This window comes from Lagopus muta, chromosome 1 (assembly GCF_023343835.1).
Source record: "Lagopus muta isolate bLagMut1 chromosome 1, bLagMut1 primary, whole genome shotgun sequence".
NCBI lineage: Eukaryota > Metazoa > Chordata > Aves > Galliformes > Phasianidae > Lagopus > Lagopus muta.
This window is the reverse complement of record NC_064433.1, coordinates 42,687,527-42,699,809: the sequence shown is the minus strand read 5'-3', so window position 1 is coordinate 42,699,809 and position 12,283 is coordinate 42,687,527. Positions and strand designations below refer to the sequence as shown.

The following is a 12,283-nucleotide window of genomic DNA, read 5'->3' as shown; positions in this document are numbered from 1 at the left end:
GGAGCGGGACGGGGGGCGGCGAAGGGCGCGGGTCTGTACCACGGCTCTGACGGAGCGCCGCTTTCCCTCAGGAGGACCCGGTCTTGATCCGTCCCCTCAGAGGCCACGGGGCGGCGGTGACGGGCGTCGCCTTCAGCGCGAGCGCCGCCGAGCTCGGTGAGTGCGCGGGGCGGGAAGCGGCTCTCCCCGCCCGCCGGACTGAGCCGCTCCGGCGGCGGTTCCGGGAGCGGGTCCGGGGGGCGGGGCGGCCTCCCGCGCCGGCCGGGCGGCCAGGCTGCGAGTCTCTGCCTCTTCCTTAAGCGACAAGTTTTTGAGCAAACCACAGGGCGGGGGAGGGGTTTGTCCCGCGATGAGAGGGGAGGAGGAGGAGGGGGAGGAGGAAGTAAGCAGGCGAGCAAGTAAGCGAGGGCAGCGGCGGGGCCGTGCGGGTGGGGGCTGTGCCGTGCCTTTCTGCCGCCCCTCGTCTCCCCGGCCCGGCCTGCCGCACCCCCGGTGTCGGCCCGAGCCCCGCGCGGGGGCAGCCGGGGGCGTGAGGGAAGCCGGTGGCGAAGGCGGCTCCCCGACCTCCGCTCCGCGAGGGGCTGCTTGCGAGGGGCTGCCATGAGGATCCGGCTGGCGAGAAGGTGGACATGGGTCCGCAGAAGCTGTGCGTTGTTAGGCTTCTTGACGGTCGCCTACTTCGCTTTGGAGCTGTCTGTTTCTTCCTTCGGTGCCTCCCTCGCCGGAGAGAGCATCTCCAAAGGGAAATGGGAGCGGCGCTTTACGGACGGAGCAGAAGAGGCGGTGGATTTGGCTCGCCCGGTTTATGACAAATCTCCACCCGATTCTTATGCCCCAGGAGAATGGGGCAAACCCACTCGCCTGCAGCTGAGCCCCGAGGAGAAGAAACAGGAATCAGAGCTGATCGATAAGTATGCAATTAATATTTATTTGAGTGATAAAATATCTCTCCATCGGCACATTGAAGACAATCGAATGAGTGGCTGTAAAACTAAATCATATAACTACAGAAAGCTGCCCACAACCTCTGTTGTAATTGCCTTCTACAATGAAGCCTGGTCCACGTTGCTGCGGACAGTACACAGTGTTCTTGAAACTTCTCCTTCAGTGCTTCTGAAAGAAATTATATTGGTGGATGATTTGAGTGATAAAGTGTATTTGAAAACTGACCTTGAGAAGTACATAAGCAGCCTGAAAAGAGTTCGTTTGATACGGACCAACAAACGGGAAGGGTTGGTTCGCGCGCGCTTAATTGGAGCTACCTTTGCTACTGGTGATGTCCTCACCTTTCTCGACTGTCACTGCGAATGTGTCTCCGGTTGGTTAGAACCATTGCTTGAGAGAATTGCCGAGAATGAGACCGTTGTGATCTGTCCTGTTATTGACACCATCGACTGGAACACATTTGAGTATTACATGCAGTCAGCGGAGCCCATGATCGGGGGCTTCGACTGGCGACTGACGTTCCAGTGGCACTCAGTGCCGAAACACGAACGGCTGAGGCGCAAATCTGAAACAGACCCAATCAGATCCCCAACTATGGCTGGGGGCTTGTTTGCTGTCAGCAAGAAGTATTTTGAGTACCTGGGTACCTATGATACAGGAATGGATGTCTGGGGAGGAGAGAACTTAGAGTTATCATTTAGAGTGTGGCAATGCGGAGGCATGCTAGAAATTCATCCGTGCTCCCATGTAGGCCATGTGTTTCCAAAGCGTGCTCCGTATGCTAGACCGAATTTCCTTCAGAACACAGCACGTGCTGCTGAGGTGTGGATGGATGAGTATAAAGAACACTTCTACAACAGAAATCCTCCAGCGAGAAAAGAAAACTATGGAGATATTTCTGAGAGAAAGCTACTAAGAGAGCGTTTGAAATGCAAGAGTTTTAACTGGTATTTGAAAAATGTCTTTTCTGAGTTGCACGTACCAGAAGATCGTCCTGGTTGGCACGGTGCTGTCCGCAGCATAGGCATATCATCAGAGTGTCTTGACTACGTTTTACCAGAGCATAATCCTACTGGAGCTCACCTTTCTCTCTTTGGATGTCATGGTCAGGGAGGGAATCAATTTTTTGAATACACATCAAATAAAGAGTTTAGGTTTAACTCTGTGACGGAGCTATGTGCTGAAGTCCCTGAGCAAGAGGATTTCATAGGTATGAGGAGCTGCCCAAAAGATGGATCTCCTGTCCCAGAAATTATTATATGGCATTTCAAAGAAGATGGGACTATTTATCATCCTCATTCTGGAAAGTGCCTTACTGCTTATCGTACTGCTGAGGGGCGTGCTGATGTGGAAATGAGAACTTGTAATGCTGCAGATAAAAATCAGATGTGGAAATTTGAGAAATAATCACTAGCGGTAGTAAGAATCAAAGTGAGCAGAGTCTCCAAGGTTTTTACATACGTGAGCAGATAGCAACATTTGACTGTATACCTTGGAATGTCTTCAGATGTGTCTTTCCTGTAGTGGTGTAGAAACTATCTGCTGTGGTGAACTATATGGAAAGCAAAAGCAAATGCTGGGAGTTAGTTTCTTAAACAGTGATTTACATTTCTAATGCCTTCTATTTTTGTAAAATTTTGACCAATTATTTTCTTATTTTGGTCTCTCTTAATTATGGCAAAACAAATCCTTTTGAGTGGACTGAAGAGGGATTTTCTCATTGTTTACTCTTAGAAAATGAGCGCATTAAGCCTGCACAGTAATGTTACGTGCAAGTAAAAATTTTGTACTTACTGAAGTAAAGTTGAGGTTCTTGCAGTGTTCACATATTTGCAGATTCATCGAAATAGACATATCTGTTGCCCTAAGTTATACTGCAATAGCATGTGACTGCATTGATGTTGATGTGGAAAGCTGAATCTGAAGTCTTGGAATATTCTGGGAATATTTTTTCTAGGGAATTTACATGCTATTAAGGGTTTTAGGGTGACTTCTAACAATAGTACTGCATTGAAGAGAAGGAAGGACTTCTTAGAGTATGTGGATTTGGGCACAGCTTTGCAGTCTTGCTCCTGTTCTGTAAAACTCACCTGACCAGGATGAGTCTCAAGTTTAGAAAAGAGAGCACAGTAGCAGTGAAACCAAGGACATGCTAGAGGTGCTGCAAATGGGAAGAAATGAGTGGTTAGAAATATGAGTTCTGCTGGAAGGTAGTAAGTAAAGCACAGAATTGCATTAGCAGCTGCTGTTTCTTTGCTATGTATTTAATATTTACATCACTGTGTAAGCTTTTCATTAAGTTTGGCTTTGTAGAGCACAGTCTATGTGACTATGCCATGTGGTTTTTTTTTTTTTTTTGCTTTTTAATTTTAATGAATCTACACATTTTAGACTGACAGCAAAGTAGGGGGGAGAAATACAAAGGAAAAGTTGAGCTGTCTTATTTTGTATTATATGTTTGTCACCAGCTGGCATGCTCTGCACACTCGGTAGTCTGGAAATAGTGCAAGGTACACAGGTTCTTTCTATTCACCATAGTGTCCTGGGAGGCCTAGTCTGAAGTTGCTGAGGTAAAGAGGGCTGGAAAGGCAAAGGAGAGATTGGAAGAAAACAAGATGTCTTGTGAACCATATAATAAATCTCATTAATGTTTTCTGTATGCTGTTATACTGAGCTTTGAGTAACACCGATTCTAGGATCATGTCATGATTAGCTTTCAGTGTGATTATAGATAGTAGATGACTGATATGTTTTTTGTATTTGAAAAAAAAATCTTGATTCTGTGGTTTTTAGTTATATGCAATTAAGTTGAACACTTACCTTAATGTTTTGGGCATTTGAAGTTTGTTTGGTCCCTTACACTGAAGTGGTAAATGTCTTTCAGTAGCCACAGTATAGTAATCCTTGACTCTGGGCTGGTGGGAACTTGAACTTCGAGCAGTAAGAATCTGGATAAAGACAGCTGAGCTATGCAGTAGATGCTCGTTTAATAAAGGCGTTGCTAAGTAGAAGGATTAAAGGGGAGCAAGTGAAACCTGAAGTGACTATATTAAAGATAATAAAGCAAGAGTTAAGAAAGATATATGTTAGAATCTTAGCAATTTTGAAGAACGGAAGGGTTTGTGAGCAAACAGGCTGAGATTGAAGGGGAGCAGAGGAAGAAAATTTGGAGTGGGGGATACAATGTTGAATCATGCTCAAAATGCTTGCCACTGTGTGGCATGAATTGTTTTAAGCCTCTAATTTACTTTTAGGAGGTTACTTACAACTTGATTTTTTCTCTTTTTTTTTTTTTTCTCTCCCCCTCCCTCCCCCCCCAAATACAATTTTGGGGTAAAAGGAGCTTCTTTACTATATAAGGGAGACATTCCAGCAAAAATCCATTCCACTGCAGTAAGGAATTGTTTTGCAGACCTACGAGTTATGAATCATGTATCAAGTGGTAAAAGGCAACCAGTCATTAAGTACTGGAGGAACGAATTATACAAAGTTACGTGCTTTTGTGAAAAGCTTGCTGTAGGCTGTTATGATCAGTAGGTACAACAGTAAAAAGGCCTGGGTTCTTCTACGTGACTGAAGCATCAGCTGTATATGCAATGCATGTTTCCTCAGATGAAAGTAAGAAGTGTGAATATGGACTATGCAAATTTTATGCAATTAACTTTTTTTAGGATTTGACAAAAATATATATTTTGTATAATGAACAATCTTCATGTTAAATCTGCCATTTGAAGTGTTCCTTATCTGTTTAAGCAATAAATCAAAGTGAATCTGCCTCTTAAAGTTTAAAAACTTATTCTATGCATACTTGAACCTTGCTTCCTTCTCCCCACTACCTCCCCTTCTGTTTTTGTGGTTATTTAAAACCTAAATAGAACTGGAGGGGAAACAAAACCAAAAAAGGCAAAAGCAAACTACCTGGCTGAGGTAAACAATCTGGATTTCAGACATAAAGTGTGTATTTTCTCCCAAATGGAGGGAAAAATTTGAAAGGGGGGAAGTAGGCAAGGAAAGAAAGAGAGAAGAAAAGCTTGCAGTTCCCAGTTCAGCCAGTCTTGAACTGGGTTGTAGCAATCGTACAGAAATCTTCCAATCTGGTCGTCTCCCAGTGCTTGCAGATTCCTGGAAAATCTGTAGCTGTGGAAGATTTTCTATTCTGTTAAATTTTAAAAATCTGGGGAGCACTTGTATATATTTTAAACTACTGATTTTTATGTGACTTAAGCAACTGAATGTAAATTTAACACTGAATGAATGTGAGATTACTTGGAGGTTTCTCTTGAAAAATAAAATCCAGAATGATAATTAAACGTTGGCTAGTTTTGTTCTGTTTTTTCTTTTAATTTATTTATTTTCTCTGCTACTTGCATAAATAGCTTATGCTACGTGGTGAAATTGCCACGATTGTGATCTTTGTGGGAGCTATTGAAATTTCTTCATGTGGAGTCCACTGTTAGAATCCCGCATTAGTTACTTGGTCAGAGGTTTAACTGCTAACTCTTTTCCTTGAAGTAGGAAATTTTTGGAATCGCTGCTATCTGTGTTTGTGTTGTGACGCTGCACCTTATCACAGTGTGATTTGCAACGTTGCTGTAAGGTGTGAGATTTTCCTGTTTGTATTGTTGTTCTTCAAATATTCACACACATGTTCTTGTTCTCCATTTAATGTGTAATCTTTGCACCAAGTGAGCTAATCGTGCTGGGCATGTTTCAGTATGAAGGGGGCAGATGGGATGTAGGGGCAAAGGAAGAGTGACCAAGTGGTGCATTTAGCTGGGAGAGCCTTGCTATGTGTATCCTTTCTGATCTTTTGCACAACTTTATCTTGTAGTCACTACTGTGGTGTTCCTGGAAATGGAAGCGTAGTACGTAATTCCATACTGAGGTACCTTGTGTTTATTTTTCTGTATCTATATATGCATACATACATTTCATGATGGAACACAGTCACTGCAGTTTGAACTTTCTTGTAATACTGATGTATGTTGTACCACCTCTGATGGAGTTGAAATTGTAGTACACAAAATGCTGGAACCATGTTGTATTATCAGAGGATGTGGAATCATGTGTTTTGAATGAAACATTCAGTGCTGTCATGGTGCTGTGACAGAAAATGGCAATCAAGTACAGCTTGTTTGGATAAGTACTGTACTTTGTAAGGCTTTGTATTCACATCTGCCAGGGCACACAGGTGGAGTCTGAAATTGCACATTAACAGCACTGTATTAACTCAGGACGAAGTATCACCTCTATTGTCCTTTTGATTATTTATTTTTTTTCTTTTTTCTTCTGTATTGCAATTCCATGAAAGGAAATTTTTTGTTCATCTACTTGTTACTTTATTTAGTTCATCAGTTTCTGATGTGCTGTTGTATGAGTCTCCAACTCAAAAAGCATTCTTAGTTAGAGATAATCTTACCTAGGTAAGTATGATGAGCATAGTTCCTGCTGACAGTTATCTGTACTGTGCTGGAACGCTCTGAGTATTTTTGTGTCTCAGAACTAACTATAAAATAAAATAAAAAAAAAAGATGGGAACTGCATAGAGTCTTGGTGGGTGAGCAGTAGGGCTTAGGAAAAAGTTAGGAATTCAGGATTTCCATGTTTGAACTGAAAGCCTGAATTGAATGCTGAATTGAATAATAATTCTTTGGGGGCTTTTTGTCATTAAACGTGGCTGAAGTTGTCAATCAGGTGAATCCAGGGGAAATCATTAATTTAGGGTTTGTGATTTCTCCAGAACATTTACTGCAAGTATGTGAAGATGGGCTGAGTTCTCTGTGTTCTCAAGACACATTCATGGCACTTTGCACCCAAGGAATGCTGCGTGGCAAGCTGAAGAGGATCAGTGTGAGGCTGTTGTCAGCGTTGGGTGGGAGATCCAAGAAAGAGAAGATAGAGATAGGGAAGTACTTCAGGCAAATCTCAAGGCGGCACAGGTCACTGTGTTAGGATACCAGACCGAGCAGGGAGCCTCGGTATATGGGCTGCCTGTATCCAGGTCACCACCTGGCTTTCTGGCAGGACAGTTTCAGTGGAATTTTTTTGCTCCTGAGTTGATCAGTAATCAAACTATAATTTTGAACAGGGGTATACTATGTAGAACTGGAGAAGGGGCTATAATAAACTACCTTGGGTATAGACAGTGGGAGTCCCTCCATGGCTTGTGATTGAATTCTGCTGATGTTGCCTTGAAGCTGGGAGCTCCGTGCTCTGTGAGAACCATGGGAAAAAATTAAAATACTGTTTTCCCTCTCTAGCCCCATAAAGATGATGCTTTTGAACTTCCCTTGCCTTCTTCCTGCCAAAGGAGATAAACTGGTATGGTCAGTAGAGAGTAGTGCTCTCTTTGTTTTCTTTCTTTTCAGTTGAACTCTTCTTTGCTTGACATCGATACGTGCAGTGTAAATAGTAACGTCCAAGCTGTCAAGGCAGAGTTGAAAATATGGCTTATTCAAGACCTCTTAGAATCATGATTTTATGAAGTTTTATAACTCATTTTTTAACTTCATAACATTCAAACAGATTTGTGAGCATTGTTTTCAGAATTTTTAGTTCAAAGCACATGAAGAGGCAGAGTCTACTGTGTAAAGTGGTGATTCTGAATGAGGCGTGTGTTGGACAGCCAGATTGTGCGTGCATGTCTGTAGAGAAATGTTGGCCTCTAGTTGGACTTGAGCTGACTTCTGAGAAATCTGCTCTTCATTCTCTGATGAAAATCTTATCAGGCAGAAAGTAAATAAAATGAAAGTTGGAAGTTAATAGATTTAATAGAGCAGCATACTAGCAGGGATCCAGGACGAAAGGATTTTCTTGAGTTGTTTTCCCTGGTTTCATTTAAAATGGGATTAATAGCTAAGGTGGAGGTCTGCCAAATATTTCTAAGTACGTTTGGTTAAATCCTCTAGTTCTAATTAATGAACTGAAAATCTATCAGATGGGTATCTACTGCCATTCTTGAATACATTATTCAGTGCAATACTTGCCCTTCCTAGTAGCTGGAAAATGTACTTAGAGCAATAGTGCATTATTACAGGTCATGAATCATTTTTGTTCATGGCAATAATGAAACACAAAGATGAAGACAAGTTGAAAGATAGAAAGTGACCAAAGACGAATTGTGACTGAGAATCAAGGTAATTTGTGTCCTTTTTGCCTGTCAGTATTCTTTTAATGTGAAAAATTGGAGGGGATTTTTAAATGTCATAAGCATATTTGAAATGAACAGTAACTGATAGTGATAGTTATAAATACCTTGATTTTATTTAATAATATTTAATTGAACAGAAAAAGTAGATTAAGAGGTAGGGGGGAAGTATAAGGGGATTTATTCTATGTGCACTCGCTAGAGAAATACATTACAAGTTCAGAGGCTAAAAAAGAAGCAAGTCAAATAAAAATGAGCAGTATGCTTCAGTTTTTAACAAGCTAAGTAATGGATTCAGCATCAATCAGTTTCCAGTCAAAATATTTATTTTCTTCCTTGATATCCTGTAACTCAAACAAATAGTTGTCTCATTGCGTAGGAGGTCAACCACAGCAGTCAGAACAAATCCTTCAAAAAGAACAAAAAACAAAAAAACCCCAACAAACCATGAAGCTAATGAAAGACGTTTATAACTTGTAATACATTTCTTACCCAGCTAGATCATGAAACTTGACAACACTGCTGGAAGTAGAGCTGTATCTGCAAGAATGCTTAACTCTTGAGAAAATCTAATTGCAATCCTGCTTCAAATAAGTATTTTTTCATATTTCTGCAAATATGTCTTACTGCTTCACTTTTTAAAATATTTTCAAGAATCAGACTGGTATAGGAATAAATTGGAATCTTTGTCTTTTGGGTGTATTCTCCCCTGGCTATGCATGCACACAGCCCCATTTGGTGCATGTCAGTGGATACCACCCGGTTCTTTCAGCGAATCAGAATGCAAGACCATCATTAATTTACTGTCACTGATTGATTCTTATAGTCAGGACACGTGATTTTGGTAAAGCATCTTCTTGGCAATACTGGAAGACCTTGAGGATACTCAGAAGCCTCTCAGGAAATATTTTACTGATTGTGAGGAGGACTTGAGGTAGCACTTGTAGGTATCCACAGGATTTGGAAAGGATAGTGAGGACAAATTGGCAGTGAATGCCTGCATCTCAGACTGTCTGAATGATAGATACTGTGTGTGGTTTCAGGCTGATGGCAATACTGTTGGGCACTGAGAGTGTCTCTATAACAGTAGCGCTGATGATGTGAGAGCCTACATGCGGGGCTGTGGCTGAGCCCTGCAGACACATTTCAGCACGTGTGTGCATACCAAATCCATCTACATGCCTAAAGGTGCATGTTCACACCACACAGCTCAGCATGTATGGTGTGCATGCCACACACGTGAATACACCTGTTAACATCACACCTCAGCATATGTGAATGGACCCAATATGTTCCTCAGCATGCCTGTTCACCTGTTTTCATTTCTCCTTTCAGTATGCTGTACCATGCCTGTTTGTATGTTTTTACATCACATTCCTCATCGCAATTGAGCGTGTGTGTCCTATAGGAAAAGCAGAGCTTGATTTCATTGCAGAGTACCTTAAACATTTTTCTTGGCTTATTGAAAGCCTAGGTGTTTGTTTAGAGAACAGGAACAAAGCAGTGTGTAAACTTGACCTTTGCATTTAATCCAGGTCTCTGTTCTTTGGTATTCCCTTCTATTGTGACACATGACCACAAAAACAAATTTTCTAGCATTATTTCAGACTTGGCTGTATGTACAGAAAGCCCTGAGTTTATAAACTGGACCAAGTTGCATATTGAAGTAGCCCCAGAGTGTTTTTCAGCTTTCATCTTTCTAGTTACAGGTTGCAGGTGGTCAGTTATTATCATTGCTACAGTGAGCATTGGTTAGTTTTTTTTCTCTACATGGATTTCTGGTTACATTGTATTTCTGGGAGGAGAATGTGCCGCAGATCCCTGGTGTGGCTCCTCTCAAAAAACTGCTCTGGACCTTCTGTGTTTGTTTTGTTTCATTTCTGATGCTTTGAATTGGCCATGGAGATCTGTATAGGCAAAGAACTGGTGATATGATAACAGGAAGCCAAATGTTAGGATACTGGCTTATTTAGCAAAGTGCTGGCAGGAGGTAAAGTCAAGGTCTGGTTTGTCCCCTGCCAGACCCCACATAAGCTGGGTTGGAAGGCTCTTGCTCCTCTCCTTTTGCATGCTTAATGTATACACAGTGTGAACTTGAGACAAGAAAAGTACATCAAAAGGTGAAGAAACAATTCCTAAGGTTCTGTGCCTGAGTAAATTGGAGAAGCAGTGTTACAAAGGAGATAAAATCCTCTATAGTGAAATAAGGAGAAATAGCAGAGTTAATTTGATGGAAGTGATTTCTGCCGCACATTTAACGCGTTTACAACTTTTAAAGATTAGATCTGATAATAGAAATTACTTTTGACAATATTGCCCTGTGAACTCCTAAAATAAAATATTTGACTTTACAGCAAAAAGCTTAGGTATTAACCATATACTCTGAAGTCGATTTCAGCTTCCTTGGATAGGTCTGAGGCATGTTCCTGGTAAGGGGACCTAACTTCCTTTGCAGCCCAAGTTCAAAGGTTTGATTTATTTTCTTTCCCTGGGCTTAAGCTTCTCAAATTGCCTCAGGAAGGCATTCATGTTGCCTTGGGAAAAGAATTCTGCATCTGGTCTGCCAGTTATTGACCCTTTCCTGTGCAAGTTCTGAACTCCTCCGTTCTTCTGACCCTGGAGTGGTGTTAACTGGGCTTGAACTGCAGCAACAGAGATAATAATTGGCCTTTAAACTTCTTGGTAATGAAGAGGTGATTTGAAGAGAGAAACCTCCCTAAGGATGGAGAGAGGATGCTGTTTCAGCACAGGCAGTGGGGAATCCAAAGGTTTTTGTAGGTGTTCCAGGAAAACAAGAATGTCACTGCTTGTGTCATTAGCCTTGAGATAATCCTGTGAGAGTGCAAGCAGCAAGAAACCAGGCTTTAAATTTATTATACTGTCATCTCTTAAAATATTTCCCTTAGTTTTAGAACTGGAAGCAAAGAAGGCTAGTATTTGAAAGTCTGTTGACAGTCTGTGAGGTGCTTATTCATGTTCCGTAGGTAATTGGCAGTTTGTACATTTTAAATTTTAGGAAACATCCACCTTCTACATTCCACGTTTTCAACATGACTCCTTCAAATTTTATTGTGACTTATTTTTCATTTTATTTCCCTTCTTGTTTATGCCACTCTAGGTCACATTTTTCTGAATCAAAGACAAAAATAAAAATCAAGTACCTTTAGCAAAAGCTTACTGTGAAATAAAGAGATCAGAAAAGTTGGAATGGGGGTGTGGCTAAATATCCTATGCTTCTGTCAGATTTACGCCTACTGATATGGGTATTGGGAAAATCTAGTTCCACACCTTCTAGCAGAAGCCATTTTGGGAGCAAAATGCTATCTCTGAGCCAAGCTGCAAAGTCTAGTATTTTATTTAAGGTTAACTGACCTCATTTCTTCAGTTGCTGCCAGTGCTATCCTGCTGCCTGAAACAGGCATCTGTTTAGATACACAGGCATCTTTAGGTGCACGTTCTTTAGATATACATCTCAGTTCAGGTATATGAAGTATAAGAAATGTTGTCCTGAGTTTAAGATTGTCTGTTTCTTCTGAGTTAAGTAGTAGGTGCTCCAAAAAAAAAAAAAAAAATTCATCTCAGAGAACAAAGTTCCTGAACATATCATTGAAAAGTTTCTGTTTTTAATGGCGTTCTTAGCATATGGTAACATAGTATCTGGATCCACACTCATGATATGTGTAATGTTCATCTTACTTGCTCTATATGTGGGAGAGCTAGCTGTTAAGCATTATTTGCCTTCACTTCCCTAGTCTTTTCATATCCTTGCCATAAACTGTTGATGTTTCTGGCTGCCAGGCTTGTGTTGAGGCCAAGCAAACCAATCTATCAACTGAAACCCAGTAAATTCTCCCTCCCCTAATACCCTCCCAAAGTAGCAAGTTGATGGTGATTTCAAATCTGTAATCATATGGTCTGATTTTTCAAATAACAATTGTCAGACTTTTAACATGTTTTAATCATTTTTTGCCAGCTACCTCTTCTTTGGATAGGTGTCTTATGATATGGAAGCTGAAGAAACAATGCAGAGCTTACAAATTTGGAGGTCACACGGATGCTGTGACCAGTGTGAATTTCTCACCAGAGGGGCAGCTACTTGCTTCAGCTTCCCAGGATCGTACTGTCAGACTGTGGATTCCTTGCATGTGAGTGTCATTGGGAGATGCTAGCTATACATTTCTTTAATGTGCA

At 41.4% G+C, this 12,283-nt stretch overlaps 3 protein-coding genes across 4 annotated transcripts in view; 2 read left to right on the top strand and 1 right to left on the bottom strand.

Annotated features, from left to right (window-relative positions):
- Positions 1–12,283, bottom strand: part of TMTC3 (transmembrane O-mannosyltransferase targeting cadherins 3) — a 1,052,995-nt gene that overhangs the window by 540,982 nt on the left and 499,730 nt on the right. The gene's annotated exons all lie outside the window — the stretch shown is intronic.
- The window catches only part of POC1B (POC1 centriolar protein B), a 41,832-nt gene that overhangs the window by 1,005 nt on the left and 28,544 nt on the right, over positions 1–12,283 (top strand). For both annotated transcript variants that reach the window (XR_007374731.1, XM_048934645.1), the window contains exons 2-3: positions 72–156; positions 12,066–12,237. Coding sequence is in view for 1 of the 2 variants with exons in the window: in XM_048934645.1 (XP_048790602.1) it covers positions 72–156; positions 12,066–12,237 (257 nt within the window). In the remaining variant the exon portion in view is untranslated. The remainder of the gene's footprint in view (positions 1–71; positions 157–12,065; positions 12,238–12,283) is intronic.
- On the top strand, positions 387–5,416 carry GALNT4 (polypeptide N-acetylgalactosaminyltransferase 4). The gene has a single exon (XM_048934639.1). The coding sequence runs from the start codon at positions 601–603 to the stop codon at positions 2,350–2,352; it is 1,752 nt and encodes a 583-aa protein (XP_048790596.1). The 5' UTR covers positions 387–600; the 3' UTR covers positions 2,353–5,416.